The sequence below is a fragment of the Brachypodium distachyon genome, chromosome 3 (genome assembly GCF_000005505.3).
Source record: "Brachypodium distachyon strain Bd21 chromosome 3, Brachypodium_distachyon_v3.0, whole genome shotgun sequence".
In the NCBI taxonomy this organism is placed as follows: Eukaryota; Viridiplantae; Streptophyta; class Magnoliopsida; order Poales; family Poaceae; genus Brachypodium; species Brachypodium distachyon.
Window position 1 is genome coordinate 41,713,793 of NC_016133.3, and position 21,922 is coordinate 41,735,714.

The 21,922-nt window shown below is 45.8% G+C and overlaps 2 protein-coding genes across 3 annotated transcripts; both read right to left on the reverse strand.

The window, feature by feature from the left end:
* Positions 1 to 12,755: 12,755 nt before the first annotated feature.
* LOC100842571 (fasciclin-like arabinogalactan protein 7) lies at positions 12,756 to 15,090 on the reverse strand. Of its 2 annotated transcripts, none has more exons than XM_003574685.4 (2): positions 14,935 to 15,090; positions 12,756 to 14,024 (listed from the first exon to the last, which is right to left on the reverse strand). In XM_003574685.4, the coding sequence occupies exon 2, from the start codon at positions 13,979 to 13,981 to the stop codon at positions 13,157 to 13,159; it is 825 nt and encodes a 274-aa protein (XP_003574733.1). In that variant the 5' UTR covers positions 13,982 to 14,024; positions 14,935 to 15,090; the 3' UTR covers positions 12,756 to 13,156. The 2 variants fall into 2 exon arrangements, with proteins under 2 accessions (XP_003574733.1, XP_024316417.1); XM_024460649.1 differs by lacking the exon at positions 14,935 to 15,090 and adding an exon at positions 14,732 to 14,928.
* A 4,020-nt stretch (positions 15,091 to 19,110) lies between these two features.
* On the reverse strand, positions 19,111 to 21,922 carry LOC100842260 (serine--glyoxylate aminotransferase). Its single transcript, XM_003574684.4, has 5 exons — positions 21,698 to 21,922; positions 20,424 to 20,917; positions 19,970 to 20,336; positions 19,676 to 19,886; positions 19,111 to 19,541 (listed from the first exon to the last, which is right to left on the reverse strand). The coding sequence occupies exons 1-5, from the start codon at positions 21,871 to 21,873 to the stop codon at positions 19,404 to 19,406; spliced, it is 1,386 nt and encodes a 461-aa protein (XP_003574732.2). The 5' UTR covers positions 21,874 to 21,922; the 3' UTR covers positions 19,111 to 19,403.

Consider the following 21,922-nt stretch of genomic DNA (forward strand, 5'->3'; position numbering starts at 1 on the left):
AAGGTGTCTATTTACACACATGTGCACTTGCTCGACAACAGCCAAATTAAACACAGCAGCAAATAGTAATTGTACAATTAACTACCTACACTGTCATGAAATAGGTTCACGACACGGGGGATAATGGCTTTAGGGCCTGTACGAGGTGACCCTGAACCCAAGAGGCGCGACGGCGCCATGAAAGGCAGCCGCACCTCAAGGGCAGGGAGGAGGTATAACTAGATTGGTTTATTCTTGCTTGCCTCATAACCGTTACGGGGGCCCCTTTATATAGGGAAGACTCGACTTGACATCCAAGAAACTAATCTCTACTTTCCTAACAAACCATATCTCTACTTTCCTAACAAAACATATCTCAATATTCCTATCTTATCTCGTGCCTAACTAATTTAGGAGATGCTAATAGGATATTGTCCCTTATATGGATACCTAGTGTTGTGGCCCTATATGGATGTACGCCCGTGACATACACTCACAGCTTCTTTTCTGAACATAATATGCTATTTCCAGAACTGAACTGTATGCATGTGTGTGTGCACACCTACATACACAGGTTGAGAGTACAAAATTTGACAACAAGAAAGCATGGTTTCCTGTATAGCCTCAAGATGACATTAAAAAAAGTCTGAAGTAAGCTTCTACTGTAAACCCAAAGGCTTAATAAGAAAGCAACAACACTCTGTTTTCTACAGAGAACACTAACAAAAACAAGCTGAGGTTTTCCCTAACCATGAGGTACTTTGATTAATGAGATGATTGATGAGGTACTTAGAAAGGTACTGTGATTTTGAGTACCATCATCTACCATGGGTACATGACGAGGTACTAGTTTTTAATAAATGTTTATGTTGTAATTCTGTCTTGGTACATGATGTACATAATTTGATCTGTCCAGGTACCTAAAAACTTTTAAGATACATGTGATGTACAACATGATGTATTTGTATCATAATCTCATGTACACGAGATACTTAAAAACTGATAAGTTACATGTCACGTACAATAATTTGTACTTAAAACCTGTTAAGGTACAATACACATACCTTAATGTACTAAATTTGTACTTATAAACATGTCATGTACCATAATGTACTTAAAAGTGGAAGAGAGAGAGAAGAGAGAGAGGAGCAAAAGTTGTCAGCCGGTCAGACTTCTAATCCCCCATTAAATTTAAAGTGTGATAAATTAACTAACAGAGAAAAGGAGGAAAAGACCAAATATGTGGCTAGGAAGCAGTGGCGGAGCTAGGATTTATGTTTAGGGTGGGACAGCTAGACAGTAATTTTTTTGCTAGCAGATCAGCATACAGGAGGAGTACTATCAATGACACAATTTTACTAAACTACTCTAAAAAAATCAACATCACTGATTCCACACATCTGAACAATCATGAATCAATGAATCATCAATGTATATAATCAACTAATCCATATCTTAATTCCCAAAAAATGATCTTACCTTGCGGTTAGGCTTGAAAACTTCAAAAAAGCAAAGAAGATTGAAACGCCCCGAGTATCTCTCCTAGCGGCGGCTGTGGTTGCTCGTGATGTAGCCTGCAAAGCGAGCATTGGCGTCAGGAAGACGAGAAATCGGAGCGTCGACGAGTCGGCGTCGGGAGTTGGGAACACGAGAAATTGGGTCGTCGTACGAGTCATGCGGCAGTTCCGTTCGCTTGTGAACGAAGTCTGTGCGCTGCGTCGTCGTGTGGTTGGAGTTGGGCTAGGATACGTAATTCAGGAGATGGACCTTTTTTGGGCTTTTTCTCTCAGCGCTGACGACACTACTATAGTAGTCAAGTATGCTATTATGTCAGATTCTTCCCATCGTGCCACCCAGCCAGCTCCGCCACTGCTAGGAAGGGGGTTGTAGGCAGCGGGGGTGCACCACCTCCGCGTTCGGAGAAGAAGCTATCCCTGTCTTGGTTCGATTCCTAACTACACCTTGCTCAGGATATTTACCGTAGGGTTTGTTGCAAGGAAAACAAAAAATTTCCTACGAGAAGTGCGGAAGAAACCCAAGATAATATCTACTAGATGTAAGTAACGAGAGGGATTATGAGCATCATACCCTCGTAGACCACAAAGCGTTACGATCACGGGATCGTTGTTGGCGTAGTGGTACTTTCGATGAGATCGATCTCAATGCTGAACGTACGACATCTCCTTGGTATCCACACATACGGCTTGATGTCGTCTCCTCCTTCTTGATCCAGCAAGACGAGGGGGTGAGGTTGACGAGCTCCCGGCAGCACGACGGCGTGGTGTAGGATATGGTGGAGAGCTCCGCGGGTAGGGCTTCGCTGCGCACGGGAGAGAAGGAGAGGGGCTCAGGGAAGAGAGATCCAGCTGAGGGCTTGGTGTATTCCCTCCCCCTACCCCTCCTCCAAGAAGAGGATAGGGCCGGCTAGGAGAGTCCTAGAAGGATTTCTTCTTCTGCCCGGCCTCCCCCCACGTACGTGACTTCCACCGTACCGTGGAGAGTCCCCACGTTTCCTCTCTTTCCCCTAATGGGCCTAGGCCCATTAGGGGATAACTAATTAGATTGCTCTAATTAATTACTATAGAGGCCCAATTAAATTCTCAGGAATATTCTGGAAAATTCCAGAACCTTTTGAGAACTTCCGGAACCTTCTAGAACATTCCCGGTCCATACCGGAAAATATCCCGAACTTTTCCAAAACCTTGAAACAGCTTTCCCATATATAATTCTTTATCTCCGGACCATTCCGAAGCTTCTCGTGATGTCCTGGATCCCATCCGAGACTCCGAATCATAATTCGATATCACCATCTTTTATCTCATCAAACCCTAGCGACATTAAGCGTTAAGTGTGTGACCCTACGGGTTCGAGAACATGTGGACATGACCAAGACACCTCTCCGATCAATAACCAATAGCGGGACCTGGATGTCCATAATGGTTCCCACATATTCCACGAAGATCTCATCGGTTGAACCACGATGTCGAGGATTCAATTAATCCGGTATCCAATTCGCTTTGTCTCGCGATATATTACTTGCCCGAGATTTGATCGTCGGTATCACCGTACCTAGTTCAATCTCGTTACCGGCAAGTTCTCTTTAGTCGTACCGCAATATAATATCCCCATGACTAAACACATTAGTCACATGCTTACAAGCTCATTAGGATATTATATTACCGAGAGGGCCCAGAGATATCTCTCTGTCACATGGAGTGACAAATCCCAGTCTTGATCCATACAACCTAACAAGCACCTTCCGAGATACCTGAAGAACACCTTTATGATCACCCAGTTACGAGATGACGGTTGATGTCCACAAAATATTCTTTCGGTACTAGGGAGTGGCATGATTCCATGGTCTAAGGAAATGATACTTGACACAATAAAAGCATTAGCAATTTAAACTTAAGTGACATGATCAAAAGCTATGCTTAAGTTTGGGTCTGTACATCACATCATTCTCCTAATGATATGACCTCGTTAATAAATGACAACACATGTCTATGGTTAGGAAACCTTAACCATCTTTTAATCAACAAGCTAATTTAGTAGAGGCGTATTAGGGACACGGTATTTGTTTGTTTATCCACACGTGTATTTAGTTTCCTGTCAATACAATTGTAGCATGGATAATAAACATTTATCAAGAACAAGAAAATATGATAATAACATATTTATTATTGCCTCTAGGGCATATTTCCAACATTTACAAAGGTCACTGCGTGGCTTTGGTATGGTGCGTGGCTGTGCCTCAGCTGGCCAGCTCCTGCTAGTGTTGAGTGAAACAATTGCAAGCCAGGTCATGGGTAGAGGTAAGGTGTGAATAGAGAGCAGGGATTTCTTCGATGGTTCTGGTCCTGTAAAACTGTGCAGAGGGCAAGACTTTGGAAAAGTAATAATCAACTGGATGGATAGATATAAGGTCAGAAGTAGTACTACTTGTATAGTATTTTTGAAACACAATTTCACATGTGAGAAAAATAGTTAGGCAATACTCTGACCAAAAAGATCTCTATCTGTAAGATTGGTTTGCATAAATACCTTAGTATTATTTTTTTTAGTAGTTCAATTCATGGTCTTAGCCATGTGTCCCTCTGATATTTTCTAAATCAAAATACTTAATGGAAATATTTTCAAATTAAACATATAAGTTTTGAAAGATCAGTATGGTCGGCTAAAGGGGGGGTGAATAGGCGACTAACAAATTTTAATCTTTTTCTTTTTCTTTTCTTGAAAGATACAAACACTTAACCTAGGGTTTACTAAATTCTCTAAAGATAATGCAACCCTAGGATGAAGTGCAATAGCCGAAGCAACTATATAACAAGAATGTAAAGGGTAAAGATGGATACCACACGAGAGACGAAGATTTCACCGGAGTTCCACCGATTGGGGTAGGTGTACGTCTCCGTTTAGAGGAGTGTTCTACCACAAAGATAGAGACGCCACAAAGGCTCACTCTATTCTCCTCTCATGGCACCACAAAGGTGAGTGAGCTCCACTAATGGCTTCCTTGAAGGTGAAGACCGAACCTTTACAAACTTGACCGGGGCTAGCTCCACAACTCAATTGGAGGCTCCCAATCCAATCCTCAAGCTCCACAATCCCCAGGGGAAGAGCTCAAGGCAACCACTTCCGTCTAGGGCTCCCAAATGCCCAAGAGAAATGAAATCCACAAGAGAAACAAGGGGAATCAACTTTGTGACTTGGTGAAACCCTAGATCTAGGTATTCTTCTCCAATCCTCAAAAAATCAACAAGGGGGAAGCTTTATGGAGGGAGATCTAGTAGAATGAAGCTTAGGGAGTTCTTGAGAGAGAGGGGTTGTTCTTTGCTTCGTGCTCGGGCAAGAAACCCGTTGGGGATGAAGGGGTATGTATTTGGACTCCCTAAAATCTAAGCGTTATGCACTGCGAGTTCCAGGGGCGAAACTTCCGCTGGTCACCGGAAGTTCCGGGTGACCGGAAGTTCTGGCCCTGTTCTGGCTCAACTTCCGGAAATCCACAATGGATTCCAGTAGCGTTGCGGACCTGGTCCGGAGGTTGGGCGGAAGTTCCGGTGTATCGAAACCCCGCCGGAACTTCTGGACCTGGGCAGGCAAATGCACACCAGTTAGGCTCTAGAGTTGGTTCTCTCTCACTTTTTGGGTAGGCTTTATGTGAATGTAAGATGTTTGTTTGTGTATGTGAAAAGCGATTCACCCATCACCTTCCCATGTGGACTCCCTCTTAATAGTACAGAGTTCCTACGACTCAATAACCGAAAAAGCCGCTAAAACTCCACTACTCTTCATTTTCCAACTTGAGGGCATCGAATCGTTTTGCGCCATTTGATATCAAATCTGAAATACTTAACACACGATTAGTCCACAACACACGTTGTCATCACCACCAAAATTAACTAGAAGAGAAATGCCCTTTCAAGTTTTACTTTTGATGCACTTTCGTCCTCGTAATTAACATTGCGATTTAAACGAAAATAAGCCGGTGAAACAGTTAGACGCTGAAGGTTGCGACTTCTTTCTGGTTGGAGTTAGTTATTCACAAACATCAAGCATACAACACTCATAAAAATAAACAAGCACAATTAATTAGTGGCAATAAGTATTCACTTAAGTTTTTCTCTTCTCGTTGTAACTGATTTTCAGTTTAAGTGAATTAAAAATGCTTATGCACATGCGTATGCAATGCTTGATGCACAACCAAGTCTACAGTTAAAAGCAGGGTTCTCACAAGTATGTATAATACCCCAATTATACATATGAGCACAATAGAAATACGCGTGTACACTCACCCTACCCCACCTCTGTTAGACTGAGCCGACTGATCTTTTGAAATTGAAGTCACCGCAGACGCCTCGTTGTTAACGAGTGCGTCACCTAAAACTAAAAACATAGTGCCGATTAAATCTTAGAATAAATTCAGGTAATTCTGAGCCACATATCAAGTCTCAGACTTGAATCTGGGTGGGCCGATTTCACCACAACGAACCAAACCACTCGTAGCTCAGTTCGAGAAGACTCCAAATTTGGTGTGCATTTGTTTCAAACTCGAATTGAACGCATATACATTAATGACACGAGCCATAGAATGTTATTTAAAACAACAAGTTTGCAACTATCTTCAACAGATTTCATAAAAATAATTCAGGCGCATTCCGTTTAAAGAAAAGCAAAACATAAATAAAAAAACTTAGAATTGTGATACTATGACAAATTGTGTTGCCTTATTGAATTTAACGTTCATTTTCCTTGAAAAACATAGAAATCAATAGGATTACCAAGCAATCACTTTTTCTATGTTGTGCAAAACGTATTCATCTACGGTGAACTTTCCCATGAAGTTCTCAATCTTTTGGATTTCCTATGAATAAAGTCCGAACCGAATGAGCCCAATGTGAAAAATGCAACTCTTCTCTAAAATTTCCTAAATTGTCTGTTTGTCCCATACACCTTACTATCATGCACATGAGGTAAATGCAGGGCTGGTATATCAACTTGGCAAGGATATGCAAATTGGTCATTGTACATGAATGCTAAAAACAAGTGTTACAACTTGGCACGTTTGAGCACCCGATCAAAAATACATACGGTTGGTCCAAAGGATGATGTGGCATGCCCACGTGGACTAAGTGTACCTAGCCATGCCATTAAATCTTGCAAATAGCTCCCTCCTTCTTTTATGCTCTCACCATCGACCCCATAATCCTGAATTTCCTTGTATGCATCCATTCTTGCCATACTTCTGCCACACAATCTAATCCTCGATTAGGTGCTGCTACTTTAGTCTGCTGTCAGACATCTGCATGTAGGTCGGCGGAGGCACCACGCCATCGATGCCGTGAAGGAATCCGCCATGCCGCTGCACTGCTGCAGAGCCCCAGGCGGCCAACCTGCTCCCACTGCCGGAGAACACCTGTGCGTTCGTCGTGGCCGTCGCTGGTTGTACATGCCGTTTAGAACAATCATGTTGAGGCTGCCGCACCGTTTGCTGGCTCGCAAGCGCGCTCGCCAACTCGACCAACGCCGTCTCCCAGTCTACCGCCCACCAGGGGTCAAACAGTTCAGTTGCCGGTGCTGATCAGGCTGGGTAGTTGCCATCGAAAAGCGCCAGCGCTAGCGCCTGCTGCTGCTTGTGCTCTTCCCCGGACAGTAGCCCCAAGCCCGGCGGAGCCCGTCTTCCCCAAGTCCGGTGAGATGCTCTGCCACGAGCTTTGCCGACGATGCTGACCGCCACGGCCCTCCCCTCTCAACTTAATTCAAGATAGACCACATACTCCACCGGCTCCTGGAGAGAAGGGGAAGGGAGGCGACGGTGCAGGCGGGCGCGGCGGTGGGGGCATCGGGCCACGGCTGCCACGCAGCGGATCTGCACGGCCGCCGCTACCTCCGGTAGGAGGGAGGTCCTCGCAACGCCGGTGCGCGGGTCATGGAGGGGATGTACGTCCGCAGTCTGGAGTGTGCCATTAGCGTCCTGTCAGCCATCGTTTTCGTCCACGTCAGCGTCGAAATATACGAATTCTTAGTATTGACCTCGCGCGCTCATACGTGCCAAGTTGTAACACTGGAATTTAGCATTTTGCAAGTACGATGACTAATTTGCACATGAGCGCCAAGTTAATAGACTGATGGTGCATTCACCTCTATGCACATCCACATCAAAATATTACTGGGATTTCGCCAAACACCATATGTGCAGCGAGGAGCTCACGATCAGGGAGGTGCCAGCGTCGACAAAAGAGCACGTGGTTGTCAGCTGCCTGCAACTACTCTAGCGATGATGACAACGGACTAATCAAAGTGCCACAACACTCACAAAGCTTCGGCATGGCAGACTTCCGCATACATTTTGTAGTGTTTGGTTGCAGAGCGAGGTAAAATGGAACGGAACGACTCTATTTCTCTAGCAATGGTATGTAACAGAATGGTTCTATTTTTGTATATTTCATAAACGAAACACTTGGACTTGGAACCATGGTTTCACTTGGAACCAACTAATTTACATTTCCGAATGAGATGGTTAGACATATTGGAGAAATGTTTAGAAACCAAACACAAAAAACACCTCCAAAACTAAAACCATTCCATTATACTGTATCTCACTTCATTCGCTCTTGTGTGTACATCATGTAACTAGGCGCGTTCACCGGCACGGCAGGAGGCCAGAAGTAGGTGTGCAGAGTTTACCTTTCTCTTGGGGAAATCTTTGGCAGCCGCTTTTTAGAAACCAATCGTCGTGCGGTGAAAAAGAATGCGAAACAGCAAAATCTCTTGGATCATGTCACACGCCAAACTGCCACACGCGTACAGAGGAACACGTATAGCCCGCAGGTTTTGGTCATGCACCGATGGGCATCAGGGATCTGTCGCCGCGTCTAGACTAGGGTTGTGTTTGTTTGGGCTCCTAGGAGCAGCTCCAACAGCTTCTGGGCCGTAGAAGCTGGAGCCCAAACAAACAACATGTTTTTGGCCAGCTTCTTGTAGCCGCTGAAACGAAGCGCTTCTGAAAAATGCACTGCGAGGACGAAGCTGCGAAAGGGACGCTTCTTCCAGCGGCTGCAGCTCCAAACTGTCATTTTTACCGGTTTACCCTCCCACCAAACTCCATACTACAAACAAATTGCCACTGAACGGTTCGTTTTATTTCAGTCTCTCCTCCGAGCGCATCGCATTGATCCCTTCGTTCTCCCCACGACCACACCCCCATCTGACGCCGCCGTCGCCCTGTTCTCTGGACGCCACCAGTGGATGCGGGCCGCCGCCGGATCTCCGGCGACTGGCTCGGGCGACCTCCTCTGGACTGAGCCGCGTCTCTCCACTGGCCGGAACCGCCACCGCCGTTGGATCCGGGCCGCCGCCGGATCTCCAGCGATTGGCTCCGCCGCCCTTCTCTGGAAGGAGCCGCGCCACTCCTCTGGCTGGTTCCGCCTTAAGATCAGGAGAGCTCAACCTCTGCCGCCTTTCTGGCTTAGCTGCTGCCGCGAGCGGCCTGCGCCGGCCATTGCTTCGTTTGTGGCCTCGAGCGCCCCGCGTTGGCCCCCGACGCCTCTCCCACCTTTGGCCCCTACCGCCGCTACATCCTTTGGCCTCCGACGCCATGCGCCCATGCCCATCCTCTTTGATGCCAGCCTGGACCTCCTCCTTTCCCCGTTGGCATCTACTTCTTTCCCATACTCACTGTACATGTGTGGATGCGAATCACTGTGTGCGTATGCATGAAAGTTTTAAAACTTTGTGAATTAGCTCACGGTACTATGTATTAGTGTATGCATATGCGGCAAAAATCTGTTAAAATGGCACAATCAGCACTTATACCCAATCTACAGTACTACAGGGTCATTTAGGTCATTCCAACATATTCCAGCTGCAGCTGCAGTCGCACCAGCTGCCGAAACAAACAGACATCTAACAACTCCAACCTTCCAACCGCAGCTGACAGTCATAGCTGATTCTGGGAGCTGCAGCTGTGAAATTTCAGCCCAAACAAACGCAACCTAGAAAGGGTCGTGCTTTAGGATCCGTATAGCCCGGGAGTGTCTCTAAACCGAACAGTGAGTTCCATTCCAGTGTACCGAATTTGTCTATTCCTTTTCTCTTTAACTGAACCCCTGTTTGCGTTATTTCAAGCAAAGGAAATGGACAACACACACCGACCAGCCATTGACCCCTGGCCCAACGGCTACACAGTGACTTGATTTTGTGTGTTCCATTGTCGGAAGCACTTTGCATATGATTTTTTTAGAGATTTCGTCATTCTAATAATAGTGTCGCCGGCAGCCATACGGCCATACAGGTTTAGGGCCTTTTGGTTGATCTGTGATACTTCCTCCATTTCATAAAGGTTGACGTATTTTGTTTCGACAAGGATTTGTTCAATGAAAACTCTATTCATATTTGTTTTTCCATGCATGAAATTTATATCAATGAATTCGTCTTTAAAAATTCTTGTTAATGATCATGGTTTCGTATCATATAACTTACATATTAATAGAGTAATTTTTGATCAAATAATTGTCTTAACGAAACGAAATACGCCGACCTTTATGAAATAGAGGGAGTGATTAATAAAAGCAAGGGAATAACAACGGAATCAGATACCCTACAGGCCTACTACACCATGGATTTCCATGATATGTCAAAACACCGTAATTCTACAGGTGCCTTTTGACGTTGCTCAGTACAGAGAGAGAGAGAGACGAGGCTTCAGCTTATTTTGAGGTCCAATGGGAATTTGGCAAGGATTCAGCTGAGTACTTTGAAATAGTAGCCTCTTTGGAAGCGGCATCGGATCCGGATAAGCTTCTCGCGTGGTTGATTCCTTGCGAGCTGGGAAAGGACTCTTCTGACACCTGCGCTTCAGCGCCTGTTTGCCCCAGAGGATCATCGCGTATCCCATTCTGAAAAGAAGAGCACCCGCGCGTGAAAGCGATGGACGGTGTGGATCCGAAAGCACGATGCGATAGACGGCGAGGATGAGGAGAGCCATTACTGTACGTGTCGTTTTCTGGGCAAGGGAGGGAAGGCAGGCTTTCACTGCTGCTTTTTGATCGGCGCAGGGTCTTTCTATCTTCTTGCCCGTTCCGAGAAGGACGAATTTCTTGGTGGACGCAACGTGCCAGATCGCTTGGACGATCGCGAAGCAGCGCACACGGCGTGTTTTTGGCCGACGATAGGATTGCATCAGTTCGTTGTTGTGCACAGCACGTACAATATAGATCGTCTACTGTTTTCCAGGGGCTGATAAAAATTTGATTTTATCCTCTCTGGGTGTCCGTCCGGTCATGCCTGCCCATCATTCTACGCCATACCCTAGTCTACCGTTACGCGATGAAAGTTCGCGTCGATTCTTGCCTTGCCATCATGTTTAGTTCAAGCGAGGCAAGGTATGCAGAGTAGTGGTAATGTGTTTTTAGTTGTCTATGCAAAGTTTAATCATATTTTCGTGTGTATCCAAGGATTTGCTCGCCCACACAGAAGACAGGACATGTTCAATGGCGAGGAGCAGTATTTTCTCATGGTCCTCCGATGCTAATTAAATACGGTACTTCCTCGGTCCACAAAGAATGTCTCAATTTTGACTAAATTTGAATGCATTTATATACTAAGTTATGTCTAGATACATTCAAATTTTAACAATGTTGGACGGAGGGAATAGGTTATTTAACTTATTCCATAGAGTGTTATATAAATTTCCATGTCTTCTAAGTTCAATAAAAGCTCCCTTTATTAAAAAAAATATATATAAATTGAAATTTAATTAAAAACTGTGTTCGATAAATGTGTTTGGTACAATGGGAAAAAATATTCTCTTGAGCATGAAGATCATCGTTGATGAAGGGAATGCCAAATTCTCTATCTTGGTTTGTTCATGGCTCAACAAACAAAATCATATGTATGACATCAATACAATGGTTGACAATATAATGATATTTGTTGCGCTCCTTTTTATTACCACAGCATGACTCGTACATGCCAACAACAAGACATGAATAACGCGAAAACTTTCTTGCTATCGAGATTGTTCAGCACCTTTGGAATTTTGTTGCGTGTTAAGGGCCTGTTTTGTTGGAGGATTGAGTGCCATGCCTGAAAAAAAGATGTGCATGTATGGAACTTTATGTGTAGGTCTTTCTTGTCTGGTCAGGCTAGCCTTGGTTAGATGTGTTTGTTCGAGCGCCTGGCCTGGTGCTGTCTCAAGCAAGTAACATTCTCAAGCAAGTAATATTATGCGTTGATTGCTCATGTCCCTATTGTTTTTACTTAAAAAATATATGATGTGACTGCTAGGATTTTGATTACTACCAGGCACCAGCTGTAGCATGCCCAGGCTTGAGAAATCGGAGGCCTGCCGTGTGCCTGGCAGGCTAATCACACTGTGTATGTGGTCAGGCCAGGGAAGCGTATTTTTTCACAGGCACCAAGCAAACAACTTTCTGCTACTCCCGGGCACATCTCCGGCCAGGCGTGGCTATGCCATCCAAACAGGCTCTAAATACATTTTTCACCTCAAAATTGTGGACCCGGTCCAAAGTAAATTCCAATCTAGTCAAACTTCGTCTAAATTCAATGAAAAATGTTTGGAACAATTCAGAAAAATTGTCGTGTACCGAAATTTAACAATGAACCCTGCGCCCCGGCATGCCATTCAACAATGGCTCTCCGAGTCGTCTAGATCTAGAGTTGATATTTCGGAAGCAACTAATTGACAGAGTTCGTCTAAGTTCGTTCGTCTATTCTTTTTTCTTTTGAGATCAGATCCGTCTTTTTTTTAGCGAAACACAAGGCCCTATTCATCTTTTTTGAGAATACGGCCCTATTCATCTAGAGTTGATTTCTGCAAGTTCATGCCTTTCTGGGTCCGTGGCAGCCAGGCCCCCAGTGGCCCAGTCTATCAAATCGAGCAGATCCATCGAGTCGCTGAAGGCAAAAATACCTTTGGTAGTCACGGGGCAACAAACTAAACTTGGCCCAGATGTCGTTGTACAGCACTACCACAGTTTTTTTTTAGGGGTACCACGGGTATTTCATCAAATCAGTGGTTGACGAACAGTAAACTGCAAATTAACCCCGTGGGCCGTAACGAACAAGAGTTACTCTCAACCACCAGATGCAGAAGCAATGAACAAGAGCATCCGAGCACGCCGCTAATCAGAACAACTGATAGTACTCATGTTCATCAGAAGTTGAGAACCGAGCGATTTGTGTAAAGAATAGTGCTGCTAGCAAACAACTCGCAATTTATCCCATGTTATAAAGCAAACCTTAACTAGTTCACCTGCATGGTAACTTCATTTTCTTCTTCAAGAACCGAATGGCCAATATGACAGATGAGATCATGATCATGAGTATGGCCAACATTGGCTGTCATAAGCGCTCGAGATCATGAGTACTACTGACCAGCAGTATGAAAGACTTTCTGCATACATCCAGGCACCAAATCAAAGTACTACGGCGTATCAAGTATGAACCACGATCAACCAACCACAGAAGCATATACGATGCAAATCCTAACACAAACCGCCTACGATATATCCAAAGAATGAACCCAAGCAACCAACAAATCCATGTAAAAATTTCTCAGCAGGCATCAGCGAGTCACCACGGACACACTCCCAATGAACCCGGCGCCCCAGCATGCCATTGCCCGCTCGCTCTCTCAACTCTCAAGTCTCAACTCTCACCACAGGAGCATCATCATCACACCACCGGCAGCAGCAACCGCCAAGTAACCACCACCGGCGCCTTGCGACGCGGCGCTCTTCTCCCCGGCCTTGGCCTTAGCACTGGCCGCCTTCCCGGACGCCGGGCTCAGAGCAGCATCGTCATCGGCCTTGGCATCCACGGGCGCCGGCGCCGGGGCCGGCGCCAGCGGCGGGTCGCTCTTGAAGATCTGCATGGGCAGGAGCACCTTGTCGACCTCGTAAACCGCCACGGGGCGGGTCGAGTAGACGCTGCTGCTGATCTTGGGGTTGGACCACATGGACTTGACACGGATGCTGCCCATGTTGTCGGTGAGGTTGAGCGTGTACTGGGAGCCGGCGAACGTGGGCACCGGGTTGAGGCTGCTCAGCTTGTTGAACTCCGCCAGGGAATAGTACTTGGGCAGCGCGTGGTACAGCACCAGGGACTTGAGCTCTTCGCCCGTGAGGTTGGCGAACGTCGTGGCACGGAGAGACGAGAAGGCCGAGTCTTTGGGGACGAAGATGGTGATCCCTTCGGCGCTCTCCTTGGTGTCGTTCGCCTTGCTCTGGAAGGTCTTGAGGACGTCCGTCTTCTCCAGGTAGTCGAGGAAGGTGTGGAATGGCCCGGCCACGCTCAGGAGGTCCGCGAGGTTCACGATGTGTGGGGATGGCGCTGGCGCTGGGGATGGCGGGAGGATGTCGGCTGGTGGTGCTGGCGGGCTCTTGTCCTTCGCCTTCTGGGCGAGTGCTGGAGTGGAGGAGAGGATGATCATGGCGGCGGCTACCATGGCCGCCGTGAAGAGGCCTGCTCTGAACTCCATCCTGATGCTGCTTCTCTGACTGACACCGCCTTCTCTTCTTCCCCTGAGATCACGCAAAAACAGAGAAGCGTTAAGCACTGTTGTTTTCTTCCTTTTTCGCGCATTTCGGATGAGTCTGAATTACAGAATTACTGGCAGTACGATGTACAGTCTGCAAAATATACATCGACTAGATTTACTGAATTTACTGGTTTCAGTTCCTGGTCTGAATGCAAGAACAGTACTGTAACTTGCTGCTCAACTGATTTCTGCAATTTCGGATATACTGATGGAGTTGGGCAATTGGCACTCAGTAACATTTCAAGAAACTTTCTTGCTTCTCGATCTGAAAGGCTTAGATGTCTAGAACTTGAAAGTACTAGTATGAAGATTTCAGTTTTGAGTACAAGTGACCAGAATTTTGGAACTAATTACTGCTCCTTTCCCTATCACCAAGAAAGACAAAGATAGACGGCGAAAGGAAAACCAGTTCAGACCGGATCTAGCAGAATTGACCGACATTATAGAACTGTAAAGTTTCTACCTACCAAATCATCAAACACATGACATGAACTATACACGAACTAAATGACAGTAGTACTCCTAGTCTCCTACATTCTCCAGATCTCTGCACCATGGAAGAACCCAAAGCTTAAGCAAATGCCGAGAACCCAAGAAAAACACCCATATTTGCTTCAGCTCAAGAGCTGGGACCAAAATCACACACAACATTTGCTTCAGCTCAAAGGAAAAGAAAAGACACAGAAGTACATGAAGAAAGATCTGCTCTTCCTTGGGCCAAGAACCGCGAGAACAGATCCAAATGCAGCGCTGTAATTGAGCTAACGGGAGAACCGCCTCTAATTGCAACTCAACACATGGAGACCCCAAAAAGGGTAAGGAAATTCGAGCATTTCCGCCATGGCGCTGCTGGATTGGATTGAGATGTGAAAGAAAGGTCGAGGAGAACTGACCTGAGCAGCGCAGAGCAGGGAGGGTAGTGAAGGCAGCAGGAACAGGATGAGGTAGGAGGTGTGTGGGGATGAGTTATGTGGGAGTCTCTGTGTGTGTGTTGTTGTATAAAAGGTGGTGTATGGGGAAGAGGGAGTAAAAGACAATGACATCATGGGTGGCAGCTGTTGATGAGATAAATAAGAGAGAGAAGTGGCCAAAGATGCACGGCGCAATAAAGCTTAGCCAGCCAGACCTCTGTTGTTTTCTGAAACAGAAACTTACGTTTTTCTTTTGATTAGTAGGAAAATTAGCATCCGATTTCTCGTGGCTACAGCTAGTTATGCAATGCTGCAAGCAAGGTTGTTTCTGGCTTTTCTCATCAAGTTTGTTTGCACTGATATTTGTTAGGAATAATAATTCTTAAGTTGTTATACTTACTATATGGGTTCATGTACTTTATACAGTGTAATCTTTCACTAAATTATTTCCCTTTTTCTTTCAAAAGCACAAGGAGCAACTCTTTTGTATGATTGTCTTCATGTTCGCTTGGGCATAAATCATAAAAGCAAATGGGTTAAAATGTAGTGATCCGCCAACAAATAAAAAGGCGAGCTTCAGTTGCAAAGATGAGCAATGCAACTAACCGCACACGAGTTGATGTGGTGTACTGTGTACCGACAGTGCGTTTAGGACTTTGGGGGTGTTTCAACGATGGTAAAAAGAAATCTACGTGCTCACATAATTAGTTTAGACTTGACTAAGCACTGAACTCACTAAGAAACATTTATGAGCTTCAAATTTTTCTCTTCTGTAGTACAGAAAAGGATTTCCCCAAGTTTCAGAAGAGTTTGCAAAAAAAAAAAAAAGTTTCAGAAGAAGGAAAAAAAAAAGTCACCCGCTTTGACAGTTTCACCCTCCCAGAGGCACTATCTGAACACTTTTCTATTGCTGGGAGAATCCGAATATCTCCATGACACAACGTAACAAACACATGCCACCTGCCAATCCTGGAGAGCTTACACGGCACCATATTTTATTTTTTGAAAAGAAAAACTGAGACGAGAAGCAGAAGCTTGTTGTGCCGGCGTTTTCTAAGCCTTCGGTCCAGAGAATTTTCGTCAGATGTGACGAAGCTCTTGATTAGAAGCTTCAGTTGGCCGAAGACAGCACATGCTTACAGTCGGCACATACACTGGTGTTAGTACTGTAACAACTTCTTTTCTCTCGATAAAAAATACTGTAACCGCTTTTGCAGTAACATATACTCCAAATCTCTGCGAAAGAAAAAGGATATATACACATGCAAGATTCACATGTGCTCCTCCAAGTCCTGTTCCTTTTTCTTACTCTTTTCGCGGCTCACATGGTACTGCAGCATGCTGGTTGGTCTGAACATAGAACACCCCGGTCGGTCGAGCTGCCGTGTTACGTGCAATAATTTGCAGAGGAAGCACGAGGTAAGTCCGCTAATTTTTTTAATGAACGTGTAGATGTGGCGTGGTTACGCGAGCTCGCAGCGGGGGAGGACTGGTGATATGACGCGCGGAGTGTCGGCGGGGCCGCCGTTTTGGCTGGGCTGGGGCAGCTTCCGTGGAAGAAAGTTGCAGAATGGAAGTTCTAGCTTTTCTGGCAGTAGGTGAGAGGGCTTGGTCATGAGAGGGGGAGTAATCACGGAGTTCTCGAGCTGTCATCCCGTGCACTTGAAACGTATGAAAGGTCTGCTGGGAATGTGTTCATAATTTCATATTCATTGTATAGAAAAATTAGCATTAGATTCGTTGTTATAAGGGTACTCTGTAGTACAGTAGTAGGAGTATAGTACATCTTAGTTTGATGATGTAAATTGATTACCGAAGACACGTACAATATCTCTGCTCCTAAATATTAGAAGTCGTAATTTTGTCCCAGGTCAAATTTTACTTTTTAAAGTTTGATCAAGTTTATATAAAAACTTATCAACATATATAACTTAATTTAGTTTTATTAATTCTGCCATAATATATATTGTCATAGAGTAGTCATTTGATGATGTTGTGGATCTTAGTAGTTTTTTCTATAAACTTAGTCAACTTAGAAATGTTTAAATTAGAACAAATATATGGCTTTCATATTTAGAAACAAAGGAAGTAGTACTGTCCAACTGCGAAGCGGTTCATGAAACGCAGGATTTTCCTCACACAAACATCACCATATCATATTACATGATCACTCATCATTTTAGTTTCCTTCCTCTCGAAGAATACGGAGGCTTGGAGAGCAGAGACCTTTTTGGGCACAGTATCCGTGGCTTTACCTCCCTGATCGACCTGGAAAAAGAACGCTTGCTCTTCCCTATGCATTGCTTGCTTTCAGTCGGTGCCACGAGAAGATCAGCTCCCCTGTCGAATTCATACTCCTGCTGCACTACTAGTCTCCAGACGCGGCCATCTTTCATACGCAAAAAGTGTACGTACGTATGTCAATTCCAGAAGCTCGTGTTGGTTGTGTTGTCAGTACTGCATTCTGCTGTATAGCTTTCAAGATTAGAATACGTTTTCTGTTCTGGTGCCTGATCCCATTGTATGATCACCTTGATTATGCGCCACGAGACGTCCCTAATGATGGTTCGTTAACGGCCAATGACTCGACAACAACCAAATCACGCGCAGAAATGAGACGTCGATCCGGCAGTGGAACAATTGACAGTAAGGAAGTTCCTGCACGGGGACGTGATACCGACACGATGCCCGCCGCTCCATGAAGAAGTAGCAGAAGGAGATTCCGGCTATAGCATAAGTACAGATTTCTCTCTGCCATGTGACCTTGTCAATTGCCACGACACGCCGTTGTTCGATTCGCTGAGAGCGGAGATTCGGGACGCCACGGCGACGCGCAGTGAGCACCGACATGTATTCTATTTCTGCCGCTAGTTTCAGTGTATGCAATAGTCCAGGTGGATTTGCCTGTTAACCTCAGTTTGTAGTACTGTAGTATTCCTTTTATAAACTTACTGACAATTTGTCGTGAACGAAATCTACGGCCTGGCTACTTTTTTCCGGAAAAAAAACACTGACAGTAGTTTTTCTTCGTGATTCGTACTAGACTCTCTCTTCTTTTCTTTTCTTTTTTGAAAGAAGGACGTCCACAACCGAAGCAAAACCTCAAGCCAATAGAATTGTCAGAAATGACCTCCTCCCAAACGAAATGACAAAAGTGGCCTAGCGGAACGTCCCGAAGGCGCGACGTCGCGCTTCTTGCCAATAACATTGGTGGAAGGTACTTAACTCCAATTGCATTGGAGGAAGGGCTTTAAATCCAATTGCATTGGAAGAAGCCCTATGCATGGACACTTTAGGACATCGGGCGGGCCCGGTTGATTTTCTTTTTCGTTTTCTTCTTATGTTTACTGGTTCTGATATTTGTAAAATTTATTTGAAGATCCAAACAACTCCAATCTTTATGAAATTTTGATGATAAGTTTAAAAACGTTATTATCCACTTACAGCAAAAGTTTCAATTATTTTGGAGCAAATTTGAATCTGTGATTTATTTGAATTCAAAACTTGTTTAATTCAAAGTTGCTCCAAAATAATCAAAAAATTTATTGTACGTGGGTAACACCATTTGAAACTTACCTTCAAAATTCTGTGTAGATCGGAGTTCGTTTGAATCTTCAAATAAAAATTTACAAATATCAAAAGAAGTAGGTGTAAGAAAAAAAAAGGTAGAACAATTGGATTTAAGTACCTTCCTCCAATACCATTGGCAAGAAGTGCGACGTAGCGCTTTCCGGGCGTTCCGGCAGGCCACTTTTTTCATTTCGTTCGGAAGTGGACCATTCCTGGCATTTTCGTTGGCAGGAGGGCCAATGGTGCAAAATTTCTCCACAACCTATATGCATCGGTTGATGCACATAGCTAAGATAGATTCCGCTGATGCGAGCGTTTGTTCCAAGAACCGAGAATTCATAAGATTTGGCGTTTGTTTGCTATGTCAAATAATGTCATGGTTGGTTTTCGCACACATCTCTGGGATCTCTTACAGTGTTACTTATAAGTTGACTGGTTTTATATTTCTTAAATCGAACACTCTAAAAGTACTGGAACTTCAAATTTGTATTTTATAATGCGCAAGAAGCAACAATGTTTCGTACGGCCGTACCGAAAACAGCTTTATTGTTGATGAACATGGTGCGTCAAACGCAGTAAACGAACATCTAGCTAAAAAAGAGATCTACGCAGAGGTTGTTATATACTCCGAGCGAGTTCGTTCGATTTCTGTAATTAATTAAAGCTTGAGTCCACGGAATCATACTCCTTTAGCACATAGCTGTGTGTGAAAATTTTAACTTTACATACAGAGAGTATAACCAGTAGTTTTACTGCACCAAGCTCTGCTCTGCCGTTGCCAAGCAAGCAGCCGACAGACGGAAGCAGGGCACCATGCGTTTCTTCTTCTTCTTCTTTCTCGTCGTAATCCCGATGAATTTCGTCGAATTTGCTGGATCAGATCAGATCCTGGACGGGATGAGGGGCGTGGCATTGGAAAGGTACGCGGCGGCAGCTGCCACGCCGCTCCCCAGCTTCACCGGGTACCCGACGTCCTTGAGCACCATCTCCACCCCGCTCAGGCATCCCAGCAGTTGCAGCTGCAGCCCAAAACGCAAAAAATCAAAGTTAATCACACATTTGATGATCGCTACTGCACATCGCAGTACTGCAACTGATATTAGCAGCAGCTGTGAGTGAGTCTGTGACAAAGTGATGAAGATTTTGTGTATACCTCGTTGAGGTTGCCGAGGTGGCCGATCCTGAAGACCTTCCCCGCGACCTTGTTGAGGCCGAGTCCCAGGCTGAGGTTGTACCGCTTCCAGGCGTGCTTGACGATCTCGGCGCTGTCGATGTAGGGCGGCACCACGACGGCGGTCACCGTGTCGCTGAAGTTCTCCTCCTTCTGCGTGCAGTTCTTGAGCCCCCACGCCTCCACAGCCATCCTACAATCCAAGACACGCATCATTCAATAATTCTTCAAAGATAAGATCTTTGTCAGTGAAATTTCCGCAGGGAATACACGTACCTTGTGGCGGTGCCGAGGCGGGTGTGCCTCTTGATGACGTTGTCGAGGCCTTCCTCGAAGATGAGGTCGAGCCCGGCGCGGAGGCCGTAGAGGAGCTGGATTGAAGGCGTGTAAGGCCAGTATGTGCCCATCTTGTAGAACTTGAGGTAGTCCTTCCAGTCGAAGAAGACCCTGACGGACTTGGCCGTCTTGCTTGCCTCGAGCGCCCTCGGGCTGGCGCACACGATCCCCAGCCCCGTCGGCAGCGACAGCGCCTTCTGCGACCCCGTCAGCGCCACGTCCACCCCCCACTCGTCCATGCGGAAGTCCAGCGCGCAGATCGACGACACCCCGTCCACCAGCAGCAGCGCCGGGTGCCTGTACGCATCTGCCCCCCCAATCCCGTCCACATACATCAAACAAGATTCATCCAAAGAAGATCGATTGATTGGGGATTAGTGGGGAATTGACGGACCGAGGAGCTTGCGGACGGCGTGGAGGTCGTTGGTGACGCCGGTGGCGGTCTCGTTGTGGACGATGCAGACGGCCTTAATGGTGTGCGCCGCGTCCTGGCTGAGCTTGGTCTCTAGGGCGCCGAGGTCGGCGCCATGGCCCCAGTCGCTCTCGACGACGTCGACCTGGAAGTTGAGGCGCTGCTGCTGGTCGATCCAGAGGAGGCTGAACTGGCCGAGGGAGAAGGAGACGATGCGGTCGCCGGGGGAGAGAGTGTTGGTGAGCGCGCTCTCCCAGGCGCCGGTGCCCGTGGTGGGGAACAGGAAAGGGGTGCCCGTGGTCGTCTTGAAGATCTTCTTCACGTCCTCCAGGAGCGTCTTGGTCAGCGCCGGCACCGCCGGGGAGCGGTAGTCCTCGTTCTGCCGGCTCATGGCCCGGATCACCGGGTCCGGGATGTTCACGGGCCCCGGCACGAACAGGTGGTTCCGGCCCGGCCCATACACGTAGTCCATCTTGCTGCGAGAGAGGTGAGGAGGGTACAAAAGAGACAACGGGCCTGGTTGGTTAAATTTACAAGATCGTGGATGGATTCAGCTAGCCCGTGCCGTCTAACAATAAGCCCATATTTCTTGTTTAAGTAAGGGCCCATTATCATCAAATAGTTCCTCTAGAAAAGGATTTTCTTTTCTTTTCGGGCTAAATATATTGTGTTCTTTCTCGTAAAAATGTTTTTCGCAGAGTTCTTTCAAATAAAAAATCTTGCTGGTGTTTTACACGCAAAAACATATCAATAAGACGTCATCTACTGTTAATTCATTATAAAAAATATTTCTATGTGTATATACAAAAGTAGTACTACTCCGTATTACAATTACGTTTCCTTATTAGTCTAGGCTAAGCATCGCAGCACTCTTGCTTTCAAAATAAGAAGACCTAGTGCTAATAGAACTAACCTAATAAAATACTCGATGAAGTTTTTAGTACTCTGACCAATCCTAGAACCGCAAATTAAGCTAACCAACGAGCCCATGATATCGCACAAGCACAACACCAGTCACCACATACTTATCCTAACCCATACTTATCCTGACGAAGATATTCAGTCAAATCATAAGCCACTCGCTCCACACTTGGCTTAATGATAGAAAACTACTGGAGATCGACCACCAGTAAAATTCTTTGCAAATTCCAGCAACTCTAACAACAACATATCGGTCGATCCTACGGCACTAACTGCTAGCTAGAATTGGCGATTACGATGCAGAAACTGTGAAGAAACAGAGATGCTCGTTTTACCTGTTCTCGTCAGCAAGCCGGAGGAGCTGCTGGGGTAGGGGACTTGGGGGGGAAGGGGAATACGTACGTGCGAAGGAGAGGAGGATAGGGTGGATGAAGGCTATATAGGAGCCATGGTGGCCAACGGGCATGGGGCCCACGCCCGTCCTACGTGGCAGATAAGGCGACCTGGCCATGAGGCCCTCAGGGCTCGACCATGGTGTGGTACTCCTCTCTCCGTGGCGA